This window comes from Haematobia irritans, chromosome 1 (genome assembly GCF_050003625.1).
Source record: "Haematobia irritans isolate KBUSLIRL chromosome 1, ASM5000362v1, whole genome shotgun sequence".
In the NCBI taxonomy this organism is placed as follows: Eukaryota; Metazoa; Arthropoda; class Insecta; order Diptera; family Muscidae; genus Haematobia; species Haematobia irritans.
The window spans coordinates 242,354,188-242,377,421 of NC_134397.1; the positions used below are offsets into that span (position 1 = coordinate 242,354,188).

The 23,234-nt window shown below is 30.4% G+C and overlaps 2 protein-coding genes across 2 annotated transcripts in view; one reads left to right on the plus strand and one right to left on the minus strand.

The window, feature by feature from the left end:
- The window catches only part of LOC142238424 (uncharacterized), a 122,038-nt gene that overhangs the window by 63,084 nt on the left and 35,720 nt on the right, over positions 1-23,234 (minus strand). Inside the window, exon 2 of the mRNA XM_075310100.1 lies at positions 2,995-3,109. Coding sequence (XP_075166215.1) covers positions 2,995-3,109 — 115 coding nt within the window. The remainder of the gene's footprint in view (positions 1-2,994; positions 3,110-23,234) is intronic.
- Positions 16,123-18,061, plus strand: LOC142238344 (uncharacterized). The gene is made up of 2 exons (XM_075309992.1): positions 16,123-16,276; positions 16,489-18,061. Exons 1-2 carry the CDS (start codon positions 16,162-16,164, stop codon positions 17,028-17,030), a joined length of 657 nt encoding a protein of 218 aa, XP_075166107.1. The 5' UTR covers positions 16,123-16,161; the 3' UTR covers positions 17,031-18,061.

Genomic DNA, 23,234 nt, shown 5'->3' on the forward strand with positions numbered 1-23,234 from the left:
AACCGGCGTCTACGAAGTATAATCTTCGTCAGGCGAACTCTTTTCCCAGCGCCTGCGAATATAATCTTTTTCATTCGGCCTGCGTTCCTGGTATCGGATATTCCTCGGGTCGTAAGCCGTAGGAGATTAACGTCCATTTCCGTCGTTCCATCCTCAACAAAGTGCACTATTGATTGTGTATTTACCATTATTGTGTGATTTCTTTAGTATAAAACGTGTATAAATGGTTTGTAACGACCCCGGAACCTTCTGAATTTGTATCCTGGCTATTAGTGTTGAAAACATGTCGTTACAAGGAGCAACCACCTTGTCAAAGGTACTATTATCCATAAACGATTGCAGAAATATTGCTTGTCTATCATGCTTATTTTTTCAGTTATTACACTGCGGGAAATTCGAGGGTTTATCTGCCAACAAATCATTAAAAAAAAAAAAGCGTCATCTGCTTGTTTGCCCTAATGATGCTACTGGATCAAAATAGTTTTTACCTTTAAAATACAAAATTATTGTACTCATAAGATAGGCACAAGGTGCCTCTCCCTATCCAAGGACTAGCACACCCGCAAGGTTAGCTAGGTTAAAGTGGTACCTTTTTGCAACCCTCTTTACGTTCAAAAACTAAAAAATACATCCTTTAGAATCAAATATAAAGTTTTATTTGTGAGTGCCTAAAGCCTGTGGTAGATGATTGTCTGAATGAGACAATTCGCAAGTTACGCTATATTAGACATGATCATCATCAGCTGAGTACTCCTAGCCTTGTATGCCCATAGCCCCATTTAATTATCGAATGGTAAATGACAATCTCGAATCATCAACACCGAACACTCACCGACGCCGTATAACGAACACGGTTGCCACAGTTGGTAGAATTCTACCAAAATTTGTAGATTTGTTACTGTTTGGTAGATTGGTAGAAATCTAGAAGTTTTCTTAGATTTTGCCAGATATTCGCTCTCCAACTAAGAGGTACTTTAATTTTCTATAGAAATAAAATTTTGACAAAATTTTCTAAAGAAATAAAATTTTGACAAAATTTTCTATAGAAATAAAATTTTGATAAAATTTTCTATAGAAATAAAATTTTGATAAAATTTTCTATAAAAATAAAATTTTGACAAAGTTTTCTATAAAAATAAAATTTTGACAACATTCTCTAGAGAAATACAACTTTGACAAATTTTCTATAGAAATGAAAATTTGACAAAATTTTCTATAGAAAAGAAAATTTGACAAAATTTTCTATAGAAATAAATTTTTAACGAAAATTGTTGACAATTTTTTCTAAAGAAATAAAATTTTGTCAAAATTTTTTATAGAAATAAAATTTTGACAAAATTTTCTATAAAAAAAATTGACAAAATTTTCTATAAACAAAAAATTTTGACAAAATTTTCTAAGATATAAAAATTTGACAAAATTTTCTATAGAAATAAAACTTTGACAACATTTTTGAAAGAAATAAAATTTTTACAAAATTTTCTATTGAAATAAAATTTTGACAAAATTTTCCATAGAAACAAAATTTTGGCAACATTTTCTATAGAAATAAATAAAATTTTCTATAGAAATAAAATTTTGACAAAATTTTCTATAAAAATAAAATTTAGAGAAAAATTTCTAAAGAAATACAATTTTGACAAAATTTTCTAAAGAAATAAATTTTTGAAGTAAATTATTGACATCTTTTTCTGAGGAACTAAACTTTTGACAAAATTTTCTATAGAATAAAATTTTGACAAAATTTTCTATAGAATAAAATTTTGACAAAATTTTCTATAGAATAAAATTTTGACAACATTTTTTAAAGAAATAAAATTTTGACAAAAATTTCTATAAAAATACAATTTAGAGAAAATTTCTAAAGAAATTAAATTTTGACAAAATTTTCTATAGAAATAGAGTTTCGACAAAATTTTCTACAAAAATAAAATTTAGAGAAAATTTCTAAAGAAATACAATTTTGACAAAATTTTCTATAGAAATAAATTTTTGAACTAAATTATTTTTTCTGAGGAAATAAAATTTTTGGTAAAATTTTCAATAAAAAAAAAATTTGCAAAATTTTCCATAGAAATAAATTTTTGGCAAAATTTTCTATAGAAATAAAATTTAGAAACAATTTTCTTTAGAAATAACATTTTGACAAAGTTTTCTATAAAAATAAAATTTTGACAATATTTTCTAGAGAAATAAAATTTTGACAACATTCTTTAGAGAAATACAACTTTGACAAATTTTCTATAGAAATAAATTTAAAAAAAAATTGTTGACAATTTTTTCTAAAAAATAAAATTTTGTCAAAATTTTTTATAGAAATAAAATTTTGACAAAATTTTCTATAAAAAAAATTGACAAAATTTTCTATAAAAAAAATTTTGACAAAATTTTCTAAGATATAAAAATTTGACAAAATTTTCTATAGAAATAAAATTTTGACAACATTTTTTAAAGAAATAAAATGTTGACAAAATTTTCTATTGAAATAAAATTTTGACAAAATTTTCCATAGAAACAAAATTTTGGCAACATTTTCTATAGAAATAAATAAAATGTTGACAAATTTTCTATAGAAATAAAATTTTGACAAAACAAATTCTTCCACAGTGTGGCGCAGGGTATAAAAAGAACATCTTTGGGGGTGCGTCTTCGGGAAGTGCTTATAAAGTTGTGCCTTTGGAAGAACTTCCAAAAATTTTTGCTGGATAGAAATGGACTTTCATTTTCATTTCACTTGATTTTTTTATTATTGAAATATGGGCTTGCGTCTTATGACAAGCCCATTGATTCTGATCGGATTTTGCGCCACTGTGGCCTGGTCTCAAAAGATCATTTTCTTTTGCTCTTTGGCTACACTTTTCATGCTGGACTTGTCCCTTAGCCCTTATCGATGATGATACTTATTTTGAGGATCATTTAGCATTGTGTTGTTGTGTTTTTTTTTTTATTTAGTTCTAATATGGGGTTATAATTTTCCATTTCCATAATACTCACCTATGGGTATATTATGTATTGTCACTGCTGTACTCAAACGTCCTCCTCCCAAACTCACCAGGTGTGGATCATTTGCCGCCACACAAAACGATGGATCTTTTTTCGTCAACGACATCTAAAAATAAGGTAGAAAGCAAAAACAAAAAAAAACGAAATTAAAATGGCATTTTTTATTTAATTTACAATAGTAGTGTGTATGTATTCCTTCACACTATAATATGACACCAAAAGAATTTTTATATATCGTTGTAAATGTGAATGACAATTTGGCTGTCATTCTTATTGTTGTTGTTGGGTGTATGGTATTTTTTTATGCATCAAACATTTTTATCATGCCCACGTCAAAAAACCAAAGGTGCTGGCAATAGTGAGCCATACATATTGGACTACTTCTCATAAATCAGACGGAGAGAATGTAAATATCGGTGAATTTGACACTTTTTGTTTGGAGGCCATTTGATAAGGAGCCATTTCTGATGGTTCATAAAGGAAAATGTTGTGAAGGAGTTAAAATGATGGTATGACCTAAATGTGGTACAATCCCCACAATTCCCCTGTGTAATACAATGCTTTATTATTTCATTTAAAGAGCTCCTATGGGGTACTTAAAAAGATAAGGGTACATTAGGGTATACTACATTTTCGAAAATATTTGACTTGCAAAAATTTTTATTAATTATAAAATTACACAGAAACAATAGACCATTGTTAAACTGTTGCTAAAATTAACTTATGTTTTTTCTTTTTTGTTTTTAATGAATTTTTTACCAACCCATGGAATGTTTATTGCAGGTATGACTCAAATATTTTATGAACTATACGTGGGTGTAATTTTGAATTACCTACAAGTAATAAGAATGAACTACGACGTGGTTAATATTGTAATTATTAAATTGGCGCCGATGATTTTGACACCCTTCACTATACACCCAAAGAAAAAATACTTTCCTCAGAAACGAAATTTTAGACAAACGAAATTTCCCTTTCTTATAACTTATTTTCTTGTAGAACAACTAAACCTAAATTTACGATAAATGATTCAACAATTGTCTCTAACCTATTTTATTTGGTTTTAAAGACAAACGCTTAGCGGCAAAAGAAAACTTTGTTTGTCTGAAATTTCGTTCCTCAGAAAAGAAAAATATTCTTTCAGTGTAGAATCTCAGTCCCTTTAAAGTCACTGTATAAGTGAGCGTCAAAATAAACAGTACATGCCAATTTGTTTCAAAATATATTGTATTTAAGACTTTATATCTACGATTTTATTAAACATTAATTGGTTTAGTTATAGAGTATTTAAATCAATAATGAAAAACTCACCACCACCCAGAATATACAGTGAGTGTCAAAATAAACAGTATATATATTTTTTTTTTTGGAACTACGTTTTATACATACGTTTTTATTAAATTTATTATTTAGTTTAGCTATAGAGTATTTAAGTCTCTACTCAAACTTAAAAATCAATAATGAAAAACTCTTAATTAAAATCAAACCCTTTGTGTACTTTATATTGACGCTCACTGTATTTTTTGGGTGGTGTAGAAATTCTGAGTCGATTGGGCATATCTGATTAAAAAAATATTTGATCAACATCGATTAATTTGTTTAATTAAATTGTTAAATGGAACAAAATGTGTTCAAAACACAAATAAACGACGAGTTGCTAGTTGTTCCCACCCGTTGTCCGTCGCACCGACAACGGGCTTTCTTAGTTTACCGATGACTCGTTATCCTTGTTGTAATCACAGGGCTCTTCGCATCTTTTCGCATTCTTTCCGTACCGATAATGAAATCGACATAGCCATTCCCTATCTCTGGATGTCTCTCTTGGTCTAGATCTGGATCTAGGTCTTCGTCCCTCAAATGGTCGGCTATTATCCCCGAATCTAAACTCCTCAAATTGTCTTCTCATTGCCGCCACTTCCACTGAAAGAGACGTAAACCCTTCACACATATTCATGGAAGCCTGTAATATGCCCTTTACTGCCTTCCCTAGCTCGTTACATTCTTTGGGAGTCTTTCTTGAATTTACTACAGCCACCTCATTGTTTTGCATCACATCCCATATAGAATCTGCTAACTGTATTAGCTGCGTGCTATCAGATATATTCGAGCCCGTCAATGCTACATTCAAACTTTTTGGCAATTTTCTCATCCATACACTCAAAAAAAAGTGAACTCTCTATTTCACTAAAGCCAATTTTACTTTAGATTAGTTCATGGAATTATTATGTTTGGAGAAAGTTTCCTTTACTCTAATAATTTTTTGTGTACGTTAGTTAAATTAACTAAAACCGAGGAAAGAAATATACTCAAATGCAGCATAAAGATTAACTAAATTGGTGTCTTTCATAAAATAGTTCAGAATTTCTTTAAATTTGTAAATTTTACCAAAAATGCCTCCATCATGAACTTCGTATGTCACTAAAGACATTCTTGCAATTTTGAATTCCAAGTTTTTCTTCCAAACTACAAAATTTTCTTTAACAAGTGAAGAAACGTAGTTATGTCTAATAAATTTTCTTGAATTTGTCGAAAAATATTTATTTATTCTTATGACATCGACGTGATGCCAACGTTTGTAATACTGTTTAGTTAAAATTTTCTACAAATATTCAAAATTTTCTAAAATTAACCGAAAGTTTTCTTCCTGGTGGGTTCACTGTTTTTTCAGTGTAGCTTCTTAAGTAACTCTTGGCTAAATTCTGGACCAGCGAGTAATGCTAGTGATCGATAAAATTCCGATGGCTTTCTATCTCCTATCTCGGTGTCCGACAAAATTCTATCGAGCCTTCTACTCTCACTGATGGTATGCCGTTGTATCAATGTATTCTTCAAATGAGAATATTTATCTTCTCTTGGAGGGCTTTGGATGACATCAAGCACGGTTATAATTACGTCTTGTGGAAGCGAAGAAACAGTGTGTTCGTACTTGGTTCTATCTTGAGCAATGCCCTTAGTCGCGAATTGAATCTCAGCATGAATAAACCAAGCTTCCGGGCAATTCGTCCAAAATTGAGGAAGTTTTACTGAAGCTGCAGATATCTCCATTTCGGCTTGGTTTTGGACATTCAAACCACTGACAGAGTTTTCGCTGTCTTTGTTCCTACCAGTATTCACGTCTAACTCTAAATCAATCAATGATGTATCGATGTTTTCTGTTGCTTGTTCCCTATTACGCGGTGGTGTATGGTACATTTTTCTCAGAGAAGGAGTTTACAATTAATAAATATTATATTATACTAATTTATAGGTATATATATACTAATGTACTATATATTATATTAATTTATAGGTATCTTAAATTAATGTAAGAATACAATCTCGGCGGACTTACAAATGATGAAGTTGAAAGGTGGTTTATTGGATTTACAAAGATTTTTACTCCAGCTAAAATCATACGGGTTGTTATTGCCAAACTCAAATTTCAAATGATCTCTATGAATTCATTCTTGGGAGCCTTCAGAAAGAAATTCAGTCGTCAAAATTGGCGATGCCGTTATAAATAGGTTTCGTATTTTGGTTGAAAATTTGAATCCGGTCCTGGGCTATTCTTCTCGAATCAGCTTCAAGCTAATTGTTTCAGCGATTCTTTAAAGCATTTAATTTTTGCATGCACCAATTAATCGTTTGTGCACGATTTTCTCATATTTCGTTTTCAATTAGTCAATTAATATTCTTTAAAAAAAATCTTATTTAGGCAGGATCGCCAATGTAGCGGATGGTTGTAATTGAAAAATATGTATCTGCTTTCTTTATTCAAGGCCGGTATGCACCTCTAGCGAAAAATTTCATTCCCATAAGAAATGCATTGCTATTTATGCTAACGAAATTTTCGGTAGCGTTCAATTTCGTAAGCTGGTACGCACCTCTAATGAAAATAACATGGTTGTAACATTTAATTTATTACAATCATTGTGTGCGTAAAAGTTTTAAAAGGTCTGTAATTAATAAACAATTTATTTGAGGAATATTTGGAACATATATTAACAATTTTTAAAAACGATTAGCTGGTTTAAAATTTGTGTACACAGCCCTGTTTTTTTTGTTGTAGACTTAAATAAATTTTTGCTACCGTAAATTTCGCTAGAGGTGCATACCGGCCTTCAAGTTACAATGAAAAATTATTATTTTATGAAAGCTCTATATAAAATTCAAAATTTGAATTGTATGACAAAATAAGAAATGTTAATAATGTTATTTAAAACTAAATGAACAAAGTAAGTATATTGTACAGTAATGTAAAGTCCCTACACTCGCTCATTTTCTTAACTAACTTTGTATTCCTAGTTTGAAATAAAAAAATTATTTTATCAATTAATGTTTTAATTAAAGGCGTAACTGTTTTCAAATCACTTTCTTCATATGTGTTTTTATTTTGATAAAAAAAAAAAAATTATTTTAGTACAACGAAATTCCGCTTTCCTTTCTTTGAGAGCAAATAAACCCCAATTTATTAGAACCCAGCAAACCAAAAAATTTGAAGTTTTTCCACAAACACTTCTTTTAAAACGCATCCCGAAATCCCCCCTCAATTTATTTCCGATGCAGTTCTTTTGGACAAGTCCACAAACATTTCTTTTAAAGCGCATCCCTGGATCCCCTATCGATTTTTTCCACTTCCTTTTGGACAAGTTTTAGAAAGTACGGAATTAGACCGTTTTAAGTGAAAATTTTGGACAAATAATTTCACAAAAAAATCAATAAGAAAGGCAAAAAAATAAAAAAGTCAAAAATAATAATAATAATAATAATAATAATAATAATAATAATAATAATAATAATAATAATAATAATAATAATAATAATAATAATAATAATTATAATAATAATAATAATAATAATAATAATAATAATAATAATAATAATAATAATAATAATAATAATAATAATAATAATAATAATAATAATAATAATAATAATAATAATAATAATAATAATAATAATAATAATAATAATAATAATAATAATAATAATAATAATAATAATAATAATAATAATAATAATAATAATAATAATAATAATAATAATAATAATAATAATAATAATAATAATAATAATAATAATAATAATAATAATAATAATAATAATAATAATAATAATAATAATAATAATAATAATAATAATAATAATAATAATAATAATAATAATAATAATAATAATAATAATAATAATAATAATAATAATAATAATAATAATAATAATAATAATAATAATAATAATAATAATAATAATAATAATAATAATAATAATAATAATAATAATAATAATAATAATAATAATAATAATAATAATAATAATAATAATAATAATAATAATAATAATAATAATAATAATAATAATAATAATAATAATAATAATAATAATAATAATAATAATAATAATAATAATTATAATAATAATAATAATAATAATAATAATAATAATAATAATAATAATAATAATAATAATAATAATAATAATAATAATAATAATAATAATAATAATAATAATAATAATAATAATAATAATAATAATAATAATAATAATAATAATAATAATAATAATAATAATAATAATAATAATAATAATAATAATTCTAATGGAAAAAATATATTTATACAAAAATAGATGCCGAAAAAACAAAAAACAAAATAAAAACGATGTATAACATAAAAAAATAATTTTTTAGAAAAATATTTAATAAAAAATTGCCGTTAGTGAGATTTGAACCACATCTCAGGAAGCAGTTAGAATGTCATTCCGTGGTGTCATATTAGGTTCATATCACAAAAAAAAGAGCTTCCGAAAAAGAACTTTGGATCCCAAATCTGCGATCCGGATGTAGCGTTAACTTGGATCATCTCCAATGAAATTTACATGGGCTTGTCATAGCACGAAAGTACTCCCTTTTTCGATCCTTTGCATTGCTTTAGAAGTTGTGCCCTGGAAGTTAATTTGAATGAAGAAATTTATAAAGCGAAAAAAAAAAATTTAACCAATTTCACGCAGGTTCAAATCTCACCAGCCGCAATTTTTTATCAAATATTTTTTATGTTATACGTCGTTTTAAAGCTGTATTTAAAATAGCCTAGGTTAGGTTAGGTTGCAGCCCGATATATCAGGCTCACTTAGACTATTCAGTCCATTGTGATACCACATTGGTGAACTTCTCTCTTATCACTGAGTGCTGCCCGATTCCATGTTAAGCTCAATGACAAGGGACCTCCTTTTTATAGCCGAGTCCGAACGGTGAAACTCTCAGAAATGTCACCAGCATTACTGAGGTGGGATAATCCACCGCTGAAAAACTTTTTGGTGTTCGGTCGAAGCAGGAATCGAACCCACGACCTTGTGTATGCAAGGCGGGAATGCTAACCATTACACCACGGTGGCCTAAAATAGCCTAATTGCGTACTTTCTAATACTTGTCCAAAAGGACTGCATCGGAAGTAGAAAAAAATCATTGGGGGATCCCAAGATGCGCTTTAGAAGAAATGTTTGTGGCCTTGTCCAAAAGGACTGCATCGAAAGTTGAACAAAATAGATGGGGGATTCTGGGATGCGGTTTAAAAGAAATGTTTGTGGAACAACTTCCAATAAAATAGCCTAATTGCGTATTTTCTAATACTTGTCCAAAAGGACTGCATCGGAAGTAGAAAAAATCATTGGGGGATCCCAAGATGCGCTTTAGAAGAAATGTTTGTGGACTTGTCCAAAAGGACTGCATCGAAAGTTGAACAAAATCGATGGGGGATTCTGGGATGCACTTTGAAAGAAATGTTTGTGGAACAACTTCCAATTTTTTTTTGCTGGGCAGTTTTTCAATTTGTAAAAATTATATAATAAGAAAATAAAAGTGTAACAAATTATACTTATAAAAATAAAAAGTGAAATTGGAAAAAAAATTTTGTTTATTTTTTTTTTTTTTAATTTCTTCATCCAAAAGAACTTCCAAGATCTTTTGTTTGCTGGGAAGTGCTGTGACAATTCTCTAAAATCTTTTTTATTTGCGTTTGAAGACTTTTGAGTCTTTATGTCTAAAATTTAGCTCCTTAGAAAAGAAAAATATAGTCTAACACCTACCATCAGTAAGCGAGAATTTTCATAAAAAATAAACGAAAATATCACTTGGAAAGGGAGTACCTTTACGCCATTAATTTTTTCACTGGAGGTACAGAATGAGATTTTTGATAACTTTAAAAGTCACACTCTATTTAAACCATAAAATTTCGGGATCAGTGTCAAGTGTTGATGCTAATTTTGCGCTTCATTTTTCGTATAAAATATTTCCATTTTTTTCCAATAAAGCTAAAATTTTTACCGATTTCTATTGAAATTTGAATTATTTTATGACGGATACTGATAAAAATAAACTCAATGAAACCACTAATTATTATTTTAAGTGTAAAAACGAAATATTCCTAAACTGGTATTATTAAATTTTAATTGAATAATAATGATATTAGAATGGCAATTATGTATTTAATTTATTGTGTGGCTTGATTTGGTCTAGCGTCGCAACAAATTTAGGATGTTAAGATATGGGACCATAAGCACGAATGTAATGGTGAAAGCGTATAGCATGTAGGAGTATAATAAAAAGAGTAATCGTATACAATAAATTAATTAGAATTTCATTTGGAAGAATGTCTCTTAGAACTGTAGTTTATTTTTGTTTTCTTAAAAGATTAATTAATTTAAACTCTTTTTTTTTTAGACCTACAATTTCGTATATAAACATCATTAATATTGTTTGTATATCTAAAAACCTGATTTCCTTTATACTTTCTTCATCTGGTTTTGTGTTTGTTTTTTTTTTTTTTTTAATAGTAGCTAGAAGAAGCTTGCGACGTTCATATAGAGATCAAAAACAAATATGGTTAAAAGCTGCTTTCAGAAGGTTAATGGGATTGTTATATAATAAAATCATATTTTAAATTTGCCATTTATAAAAGAATGGGCAGGTATTGGCGGATCTTTTGTGAGGTATTTCTTCTTTTGATTTATTGTACGAAAATGTCCACCTCAATGCAGAATTTCAATTACTGAACTATTTTAGTTCTTCACATTGTGGGTATATATTAAAGTAGACCGCACTAAAAACACAAACTTGGCCGGGTCCAAAAATTTTGTCTTTACACCAACGAGGTTTTGGTATTGATTCCGAGCCAAAGAAGCGGAGAATTGATGAAGGGTTACCTTTAAGGAAACAAATATGAATTTATTCGTTCTTTTTTTCATGTGCTATCAGAGTGCTTTAAAAACGTGTAAATGCTAATTTAAATTTACAAACTCATACTCGACTTTAAGTAAAAATTATGACATTTTTCAAGTAAAAAACGCATTTAAAATAAAACAAGTATATACGGCCGTAAGTTCGGCCAGGCCGAAGCATATGTACCCTCCACCATGGATTGCATAGAAACTTCTACTGAAGACTGTCATCCAATATCGAATTACTTGGGTTGCGGTAACACTTGCCGATGGCAAGGTATCTTAAAACTTCCTAACACCGTAATATATACCACATAGTCCATACGAGGTACACCCAGAAAAAAGTGCCTTCGAAAGTAAAGGAAAAAATTTTCATCAATATAGTTTATCCATTTTATTTTCATCAAGGTAAATTTTTGTGAAAAATAATAAAATTTACTCGTTTCAGTAAAAAAATCCTAAACTGTAAGCAGTTAGGAATAGTTCATTAACTAGAATAAGGCATGGAATTTTACTCATACTATTTTCTTCGCTGGGTATAAGAATTTACTACTGAAAAAGAAAATTTTATTCACCGATAACAAAGCATTCGTAAAAATAAACAAAAACAGAACTAAAACCAAGTTTCCTCAAAATTAGTAAAATTTCTTATAAAATGATAATTGCGACTTCCTTTATAATAGAAAGTTTTTCATACATACGAACAACACTTGGCATAGAAAAATATTTTAGTTCATTCGTACTAAGAAGTATGCAATCCTTTCAAAACTTAAGGAAACACACTTGTTAGAATATAGGAAATTTTCCTAAATTTCTATTGTCTACCTGTAATCGATACCTGTAGTATCGATCGTAATCGATGTGTTTGCGCGTGGGTGTAATCGATATGTTTGCGCGTCGGTTGTTTTTTCTAGTTGGAATCGCGTTGTTTTGGTATACGGAGAGATTGTTAAAAAATAATATGGTAAAATAATATCATAAATAACAAATAAAATATATAAAATATTTGTTATTTTAAATTAGTGAGAAAAATTTTCGGTTTTAAAAATAAATCTATCAATGTTCGTGATAGTGTATAAAGGAAGAAAACACCAGCAGAATAACAACCCTTTCATTTGTCTTCATTTTGGAATCTTCAATTATCAGGTAATATTCAGTGACGCTAACCTTTTGGAACAAAAATGTTTTATGATTTTTTATATTTGTAGGTATTGAAATTGTAAAAGGAGGACAAAATCGTTAGGCAGCAACTTATTAAAAGTGAAAAGTACAAGGAGAAGAAAAAGTGCGTTTTACAGTTGATAATATCACACGGAAATTGGAAATAGTGGAATAATAAACTAATATTTCAAAGAGATTCGATGCTGTTGATTCTTAATAAATATATTCAATATATTAATAAAACATGTCTTTTATTGAAGATAAAGTTGCTTATAGAAATAAATAAAATTGTATTTAAAAACGAAGGTAAGCAATTCTAATTATGAAGTAAAAGTTTTACCACAAATGTGTAAGATTTGTCGAAATGAATGAAAAAATTTCAATAAAATCATTCCATATATGAATTCAAATTAGTTAAATTTTTTCATTCTGTAGTATAGTGGTACATAAATATAGGAAAATGTTAACTAATATATGGAATGCATTATACCTAATTTTTACGAAAATCACATCGTTCAAACAAATAAAAATGGCTTTGGCGCTATACGAAGTTCAACTTTCTTCACAATGAGTTCATTTTAACTTAAAGAAGGGGTCACTTTTTTCTGGGTGTATATATTAAACTAAAAAAGGACATTTAAATACGTATATAATTAAGTTTAAAGTTTCTATAGAAATAAAATGTTGGGAAAATACAATTTTGACAACATTTTCTATAGAAATAAAATTAGGAAAAAATTTTCTATAGAAATAAAATTTGGAAAAAAAAAATTTTCTATAGAAATAAAATTTGGAAAAAAAATTTTATAGAAACAAAATTTTGACAAAATTTTCTATAGAAATAAAATTTTGACAAAATTTTCTATAGAAATAACATTTTGACATTTTCTATAAAAATAAAATTTTGGGAGATTAATTTGGCTCGAGTGGCAACCATGATTATGAACCCATATGGACCAATTTTTGTGTGATTGGGGATCGGCTATATATAACTATAGACCGATATGGACCAATTTTGGCATGGTTATTATCGGCCTTATACTAAGATTTCAACCGGATCGGATGAATTTTGCTTCTCCAAGAGGCTCCGGAGGACAAATCTGGGGATCAATTTATATGGGGGCTATATATAATTATGGACCGATATGGACCAATTCTTGCATGGTTGTTAGAGACCATATACTAACACCACGTACCAAATTTCAGCCGGATCGGATGAAATTTGCTTCTCTTAGAGGCTCCGCAAGCCAAATCGGGGGGATCGGTTTATATGGGGGCTATATATAATTATGGACCGATGTGGACCAATTTTTACATGGTCATTAGAAAACATATACCAACACCATGTACCAAATTTCAGCCGGATCGGATGAAATTTGCTTCTCTTAGAGGCTCCGCAAGCCAAATCGGGGGGATCGGTTTATATGGGGGCTATATATAATTATGGACCGATGTGGACCGATTTTTGCATGGTTGTTAGAGACCATATACTAACACCATGTACCAAATTTCAGTCGGATCGAATGAATATTTGGTTCTCTTAGAGGCTCTGCAAGCCAAATCGGGGGATCGGTTTATATGGGGGCTATATGTAATTATGGACCGATATGGACCAATTTTTGCATGGTTGTTAGAGACCATATACTAACGCCATGTACCAAATTTCAGCCGGATCGGATGAAATTTGTTTCTCTTAGAGCAATCGCAAGCCAAATTTGGGGGTCCGTTTATATGGGGGCTATACGTAAAAGTGGACCGATATGGTCTAATTTTTGCGTGGTTGTTAGAGACCATATACTAACACCATGTACTAAATTTCAGCCGGATCGGATGAAATTTGCTTCTCTTAGAGCAATCGCAAGCCAAATTTGGGGGTTCGTTTATATGGGGGGCTATACGTAAAAGTGGACCGATATGGCCCATTTGCAATACCATCCGACCTACATCAATAACAACTACTTGTGCCAAGTTTCAAGTCGATAGCTTGTTTCGTTCGGAAGTTAGCGTGATTTCAACAGACGGACGGACGGACGGACATGCTCAGATCGACTCAGAATTTCACCACGACCCAGAATGGGGTCTTAGAGCAATATTTCGATGTGTTACAAACGGAATGACAAAGTTAATATAACCCCACCCTATGGTGGAGGGTATAAAAAGATAATTTTCACTTTATGGTTTTCACAGTTCATACATTTTTTTCACTTATAGAAAAAGTCTGCTAAAACCAGAAATTAGTGTTTTGTTTTGTATTTTGTTGTCTGGCAGACAATTTGTAAAATTTTTTATTTCTAAAATGTTAGCCCAAATATTTTTAAGGACCCTAAAATTTGTTTGTTTTATTAAGGAGCTTATTTCTTCGCCCCAATCTAATAAATTTTCATTACGCGTTTGTTATTAGTATTTGACCCACAAAATGGAGTAGACATTTAAATTACTTGATGCTGACAAAATGTACTTTATTGAAATGAGTTATGGTGTGTTTCTAATTGACATAATTGCCTCAGTCAGAATTTCACTTTTGGCAATTTGAAATCTCAGGCATCGTGACCATTTGTTCACAGAATTGAAGTAGCACTTTTTAAAATCTGAACTAGATAAAAAAAAAATAATTGGATTACACAGGAAAAAGTAAAATTTTTAATTTCAATCACGAATTTTATTTATCCAATTAACATTTTGAAATTTTTTCGCACACGAAAAAAAAATTAATTGTACCAATAAAATATTTAATTGATTCAGTTAATTTTTATGATTGATTTTTATTCTGATTAATGAAATCAATTTATTTTTAATTTAATATTTTTCCAAACTAAATTAAGATTTTAATTTTGGTGATTTTTTTATTTGTGCAAAGTGATCATGATTTAAATCGTGAGGATGATGAGTGATGTGTTTAATGATACTCAAGAGCCTGATATAAATCATGAGGAAGAGCTTTTGAGCGTGTTTTCCATACATTCATATATTATTTTAGTTACACTGAAAAAGAAAATTGTCGTGAAGCCAAAGATTTCATTTCCTTAATTTTTGAATGCGAATTTGCTTAGCAGAGAAGACACAATTCTCTGATTTTTCACTTGTCCAAAAGGTGATAAACCCTTCAATGAAGTCGTTTTGTTCTTATAGTTAAGTGGTATCACAATGGACTGAATAATCTAAGTGAGCCTGATACATCGGGCTGCCACCTAACCTAACCTAACCTAAGTGATTCGACTTAAAATTGAACATGAAAGAAAATGTCGTTTTACTAAGGTCAACTTGGCTTCAATTCTTCTGAAAAAATCTTTAGAATTAATGGAATCGTCTTTAAATTTTTGATTTTTGCATTTTGGCTTAAAAGCTGAAAAAAAAAACGAATAAATTAAAATTTGTTTCGCAGAGTCAATTACACAAAACCCAATTAGAATTAGAGAGAATTGTCTCTTAAATGTATCCTTGCTTCAATTTGCCGCTTCTTTGGCTCGGAATCAATACCAAAACCATTAGTGTAAAAACAAAATCTTTAGAATCGGACATGCTATCTTGTTAGTGTAGTTTGCTCATGGGTGATTCCACGTAAACTGACCCCAGCTCATTTAAAAATATATAACAGATTTTAGCGAAAAAAATACCATAACGGATATCACGAACAATCTAATTTTAAATATCCATGAAGAGTTGTTAAAATTTAGGAACAGTTTTTTTCGTAAGAAGACATTTTCATGGGGTACCATGAAATTGTTGGCTGCACTACATTTATTGGCAAATTGGCAACACTATTTTTCGACCTATTTTTTCCTTTTATGGTATTTGACTTTTGGCCACATGAAAGTACATATTTTCAAGTATTGTTTAGTGCAAAATCGTAACTTTTTGAAAATATTTATTGGCTATAAGCGTCTCTGTAACACAGAGGGTCTCATTTGTCACACCCGATACGGTAAATATATAAAAAGTTTAATTTTTATAAATTTTATGTAGGTATATATATTATATTTTGTGCAAGTTAGGTCCGAGCTAAGCTGTATAAAATTAATTAAAATGTTTCAGTATCATTTGAATATTTAAGCTATTAGTTGCGTTATAAGATTTGTCACACCCGTTACACAAAAATCGTGGTCAATTTTTAATTGATTTATATCATTATTTCAGATATGGAATTCAAAAATAGAATGCAAAAATTTCGGTTTGGGTTGAAAAAAGATCGAACTAAATTAAAAAAACATCTGGAAAAAGAAAGGGAAAGAGATAAGAAACGTCGGGATAACAAGAAAAAGGTGATGGATAATGACTCGTTGGAAGAAAAACGGAATAGAGATAGAGAGCGACAGAAGAAGTGCAGAGAAAAAAAGAGAAGTATTGATCTGGGCAAAATCTCTTCGAATACTCATATTGGATCTTATAAATCAAAAAGGTCGCTGAAGAAAGCTGTGACTAACGTAAAAAAGCTTACCGCAGAGCCCATAAAAAGAAAGCCGTTTTATTCGAAATCTGAAATACTTCCTTCGGAATTATCAAAGGCTTTGCATAATACCGAAACAAAAAGTAACGCAATTTCTGAAGAGGTGATATCAAATATAAAACAGTTTTTCATTCGAGATGATATAAGTCGTCAAAGTCCCGGCATTAAAGATTATAAATCCATAAAAGATCCCATAACTGGAAAACGGATTCAAATTCAAAAACGTATTTAATAATGAGTCTTAGAGAGTGTTATAATCAGTTTAGACAAGAAAATCCGGACGTTAAAGTGGGAAAGTCTAAGTTTTGTTCATACCGACCAAAAAACATTTGCATTGTTAGTGAAATTCCACATGATGTTTGTCTAAGTGTATATCACTCAAATTTCAATTTTTTAACAGAAGCTTTGCATAGCATCTTTCCTTCTGTTCCCTCATCATCAAAAGAAATTTTGGATGTGCTCTGTTGCGATGTAAAGAGTGAACATTGTATGACAAACCAATGTTGCAATTGTGACAGAGTAAACGATATCATACCTCTTAAATACGATACATTGACGCCTATATCTTGGAAACAGTGGTTGCAATGTTCCGAAGGACGCTTACAAATAACTACCCAGAAAGACACCGTAGCAGGCCTACTTAATGTATTTAATTCAAAATTATTAAAATTCAAAACTCACGTTTTTGTTAAAAACGAGCAAAGCCGCTTTTTTAAAGAGACAAAAGCAAAGCTTTCCCAAAACGAAGCCGTCTTGCAGTTAGATTTTGCAGAAAATTTTGCTATTATTGCCCAAGATGAAATACAAAGCGCACATTGGCGCCACAATCAAGCTACAATATTTACTGCCTGTGCATGGACTAGAAATTCGGAACAAGAAGTTGAATGTCATTCCTACGGTATTATAAGTGACGATCTCACACACAGCAAATATTGTGTATGGGTGTTCCTGCGAAATATTTTAATGGTCTTCAAACAAAAACACAAACATATTACCAAAGTTATAATATATTCTGACGGATGTGCCGCACAATTCAAAAATCGCTATAACCTTTTCAACATTTGCACTGCCAAGGAAGACTTTGGTGTTGAAATATCGTGGTCGTTTTTTCCTACCAGTCATGGCAAAGGTGCAGTAGATGGCATAGGGGCAGTCATTAAGAGAACGATGTGGACTGCAGTGAAGGCTCGTAAAGTTATTTTAAATCAACCTATTGATTGTTACAATTTTTTGATTGGTTCTGCAATAAAAGGAATAAATATACTTTATGTTTCTCAAAATGATATTACAGAATATAAAAAAAAATTTAGAAAATAGGTGGAAAGCTCTACAACAAATTAAAAATATTCGGTCTAAGCATTATTTTGAAAAAAGTGATGCTTACAATATCCTAGCAGGTCGCACAGCGTATTCAAAGCTAGAAGTCAATTCTTTGGAGAAAATGATAAAATAAGTCTGATATAAACATATCTATGAGAAAGGACATTTTTTTAAGTTTTAAAAACATATTTTTGTCAATTAAATTTTTATTTTCTTATTCTTTTATTTGAAGTTTCTTCAATAAGTTTAAGTAACACTGAAGTATGAATATGATATTGTGAATAAAAATAAATATTTTTTTTTGAAAAAGCCATCTGCATTGTCTGGTTTTACTTATTACACATCTAGATTGAGACTGTGTCACACCCGTTACATTGGCATGTCACACCCGTTACGTATTAATATATTTATATCAAACTAAATAATAATCTAAATGATTTGGAATAAAGCTTATAATAAGCAGTATACTATCCATAATCCATGAAAAAAATGTTTTGTTAACGGACCATACAAAAAGTTTACAGTAATCAATACAGAAAGCTGATGTTCAAGATTTAAGGAAAACTTAAGGTCACACCCGATACGGTGATATACGAGCCATATCTTTTTTACTTAAAATACTATTAAATTTCCTTGTATGTCAGTTGACTACAATTAAATATATCTACTTAAATCACTCTCTATGAATTGTTGTTATACATTAATGCCCATATTCATAATAATTTACTCACAATTTATCGAAGGAATTTGTATGGTAATAGTAGGTTTAAAGTTTACGTTAACTTTTATGAATTTGGGGGTAAATATACCAAAATAAAGAAGATAGTCAGTAACAATGTCACACCCGGTCCGTTGGAATCACCCTCATGTTATTGACTTACGTAGAATCATATTATTGACTTTGACTGTTTTTTATGCTTCATTTGTGCATTTTGCTCCTTTTTACTTAATTTAAATAACTTTTCCGTAGAATTATTAAAACCAAGGAAAATTTCTCAAAACATAATAATTCCATGAACTAAAATAGAATTAGACTAGATTATTTAAAGTTAAGCGAATGGAGTGCTCTCAGGCACATTCAGTAAGACAGGGACAGATTCTCTTAATGTCAAGCTGCATCTATTACCTTTAGACATATTAGCCAAACAGCAACAACAACGGCTGTACGGTTGCGTGAACTATCGCTGTGGTCGGAACAAACGCACGGTCACAGTTCGGTCCTCAAAACAATGCCAGATGTGACAAACGTAGTGGATTACACTCTGGCGAAACCACTTTTCGACAAAAAGGTTTGGAACTCTAATTCTCAACAGTGAGGCGAATAGCGAAAAGATTACTTAATCACTGTAGTGTTGTTCAGGCTGAAATATTAGCAATAAGAGAGGTGGCAGAGAAATAATGTTCCAACAAATATTGGTCTTAATATATACTCAGACAGTCAACCTGCAATAAAATCCTTGAACACTGTGTTCTTTAACTCGAAAACGACCATCTACTGCCGCAAATCTCTCAAAGAGATGGCTGTGCAGTACAATATTCACATAATATGGGTGCCTGGCCATACTGGGAAACTGCGAAGTGGATGAGTTAGCAAGGCTAGCAACTACCTCACATATTCCAGAGGAACTAGAATCTGCAAGCTTATACTGCGTGAGAAGGCTATTATGATAGCGAATGTCTGTTGGGAGAATTCCAAGGATTGCAATGACACTAAGCAAATATGTTCCCATCTAAACTTAAACCGCACACTAGCATAGATATGCTAGTGTTTGCAAGACGTCAGATATCACTCCAGATATCTGCTATAACGGGTCGCTGCCTGATAGGCGAGTTTGCAAAACTTATTGGTGCGAAGTATAATGATTACTGCATGAGCTGATGCGGAGGAAAAGGATTCAATCAAACACCTATTATGTAAATGTCCTGCATTTTGTGTAAGGCGTAAGCTAATATTAGGAGCATACATCTTTAGATTACTGGCGAACCTGAAAATGTTAACTTAAGCAATATGTTAATGTTCTTGGAATATTCTGGTTGTTTCAACAAAAGAAAACAATCGAGTAGATTCAGCGATTAAAATAAGAATTACCTATACACAAAAAAAATAAAACATTTTTCTGATTCAATCACGAAATTAATTGATCCAATTAATTTTTTAATTGAAATGTCTTCAATCACAGAAATGATAGTATCAATTAAAAAATTAATTGATATTATTAATGTTTGTGATTGATTTTAGTTTCAATTAAAAAAATTGTTGAATCAATTAAATATTTAATTGAATATTTTTTAAAACTCAATTAAGACTTTAATTGGAAAAATTTTCGTGAAATTTTTTCTGTGTATGTAATAGGTACTTTTAGTTAATGTGGTATCACAATGGACAGAATAGTCTAAGTGAGCCTGACAATAAATCGGACTGCAACTTAAACTAACCTAACCTTAAATAGAATTAAATTGGCATTAGTGCCATATCGATGTCCTCATTCCAGAGTACGCTAAGTCGACTTGGGATTTTTTGATGGAATTCGTTGTTTTTTATTCGGATTGATGTGAATTGCCTCCTGTCAAAAGTTCGAATTTATTGTACACTACTATCAAAAGTTATGGTTAATATTGTACGTAGCCTGTGACTAAAGTTTTAAATATTTCCAATCCAAAAAGAGCAAAAAGCTTTGTTCGGCCTAAATTGGTCTAAGGAATTTTTATCACTATTCTATTATCACTATTTTGAATTCGTACATACTAAAAAAAATCTACAATAAACATGATTTTAAGACAGAAAAAAGTGAATTTATATCTTTTACGGTTTTTGAGAAATTCCAAAAAAAAACAAAAAAACAAGTATATACCGCCGCAAGTTCGGCCAGGCCGAATCTTATGTACCCTCCACCATGGATTGCGTAGAAACTTCTACGAAAGACTGTCATCCGCAATCGAATTACTTGGGTTGTGGTATCTTAAGACTTCTTAACATCGTTTTCTAAATTGTGAGTTAGTCCATACGTGGTATATATTAGACAAAAAAGTTATGTATAGGTAAGTCTACAAATAATTACGAATCGAAATGCACTTTTGCACGGTACGTAGAGAGCCAGAATTGAAATATGGGGGTCGCTTATATACAATTATGAACTTGATATGGACCAATTTTTGTGTGATTGGGGATCGATTTATCTGAGGGCTATATATAACTATAGACCGATATGGACCAAGTTAGGCATGGTTGTTAACAGCCATATACTAGCACAATGTACCAAATTTCAACTAACTCGGATGAAATTTGATCCTCCAAGAGGCTCCAAAACCAAATCGCGGAATTGGTTTATATGGGGGCTATATATGATTGTGGACTGGTATGGACCACTTTTGGCATGGCTGTTAAAAATCATATACTACCACCACGTTCCAAAATTCAACCAGATCGGATGAATTTTGTTTCTCCAAAAGGCACCGGAGGTCAATTCTGGGGATCGGTTTATATTGGGGGCTATATATAATTATGGACCGATTTCGACCAATTTTTGCATGGGGGTTTGAGACCATATACTAACACCACGTACCAAATTTCAACCGAATCGGATGAATTTTGCTCTTCCAAGGGGCGCCGGAGGTCAAATCTGGTGATCGGTTTATATGGGGGCTATATGTAATTCTGGACCGATGTGGACCATTTTTTGCATGATCAGTAGAGACCATATACTAACACCATGTACCAAATTTCAGCCGGATCGGATAAAATTTGCTTCTTAGAGCCAAATCGGGGGATCGGTTTATATAGGGGCTATATATAATTATGGACCGATGTGAACCAATTTTTGCATGGTTGTTAGAGATCATATGCTGACACCATGTACCAAATTTCAGCCGGATCGGATGAAATTTGCTTCTCTTAGAGTCCCCGCAAGCCAAATTTGGGGGTCCGTTTATATGGGGGCTATACGTAAAAGTGGACCGATATGGCCAATTTGGAATACCATCCAATCTACATCAATAACAACTATTTGTGCCAACTTTCAAGTCGATAACTTGTTTCGTTCGGAAGTTAGCGTGATTTCAACAGACGGACGGACGGACATGCTCAGATCGACTCAGAATTTCACCACGACCCAGAATATATATACTTTATGGGGTCTTAGTTAGTTAATATACCCCCATCCTACGGTGGAGGGTATAAAAAAACTTTGAACTTGTTTCCTGTAAAATTCACTTTTTAGACTTGTCGTACTTTGGAAAGGAAACATCGATATATGGTTCATGTTTGTTTTTTAATTTTGACTCGACTCCAAAGAAAATTCATAGGAAATTGCTATGAACTCCTGTAAAATTACAAGAGTTTCTAAATTTAACTAATTGAGAAACAATTATAAATAAATAAATCATCCGATTTCAACCGAACGATGCAATTAAGAATGAAATGTCTCAGTTAAAAATCTAATTGAGTTTTGCGGAAAAATCAATTGAACTAATTATTTGAAAATGTCGAAGAAATTAATTATTTTTTTGTTTAATGTTAATTAAGTCTGTTTTTAATACTATCATTTTCGGCATTGAAGCAATTTTAATTAAATACTTAATAGAATTAATTAATTTCGTGATTGAAATAATTTTTTCGCCGTATTCTAAAGGCAAATTTCTTACAACAAAAGAAATTTTATTTAATATTTTGACCGTTCATCACCTTTACATTAAAGTCGGCCATTTGAACTTTGTTTATATCTTAATTTACGAAATCTTTTACATTTCTCTAGGCCCTTCAAGAATTCTACAAATTTGTGTAACTCTTTTTTTAATAGTATTTCGCATAAAACTCACCTTATAGCCTATGATTTTTTTTGTATGGCTGTGTTATTCCTCTTTTATTTCTTCACTGGCACATACAGCAAGATTTATGGGCAGCATAAGAAAGAACAGCAACAAAAAACAGAAACAATCCCAAACAAGTTGACTAACGACAAATGGTCTTTGAGCTTTTAATAATGTTCAGGATGGTTTATTTTTATAAAATTGCTGACATTAACTTTATTTTCAGTTTTCTTGTTGTTGTTGTTTTTTTCATAGAAAATATAAAAGACACTACACTGTAATGGGAAGAATTAATTCTAGAAGCAAAGAG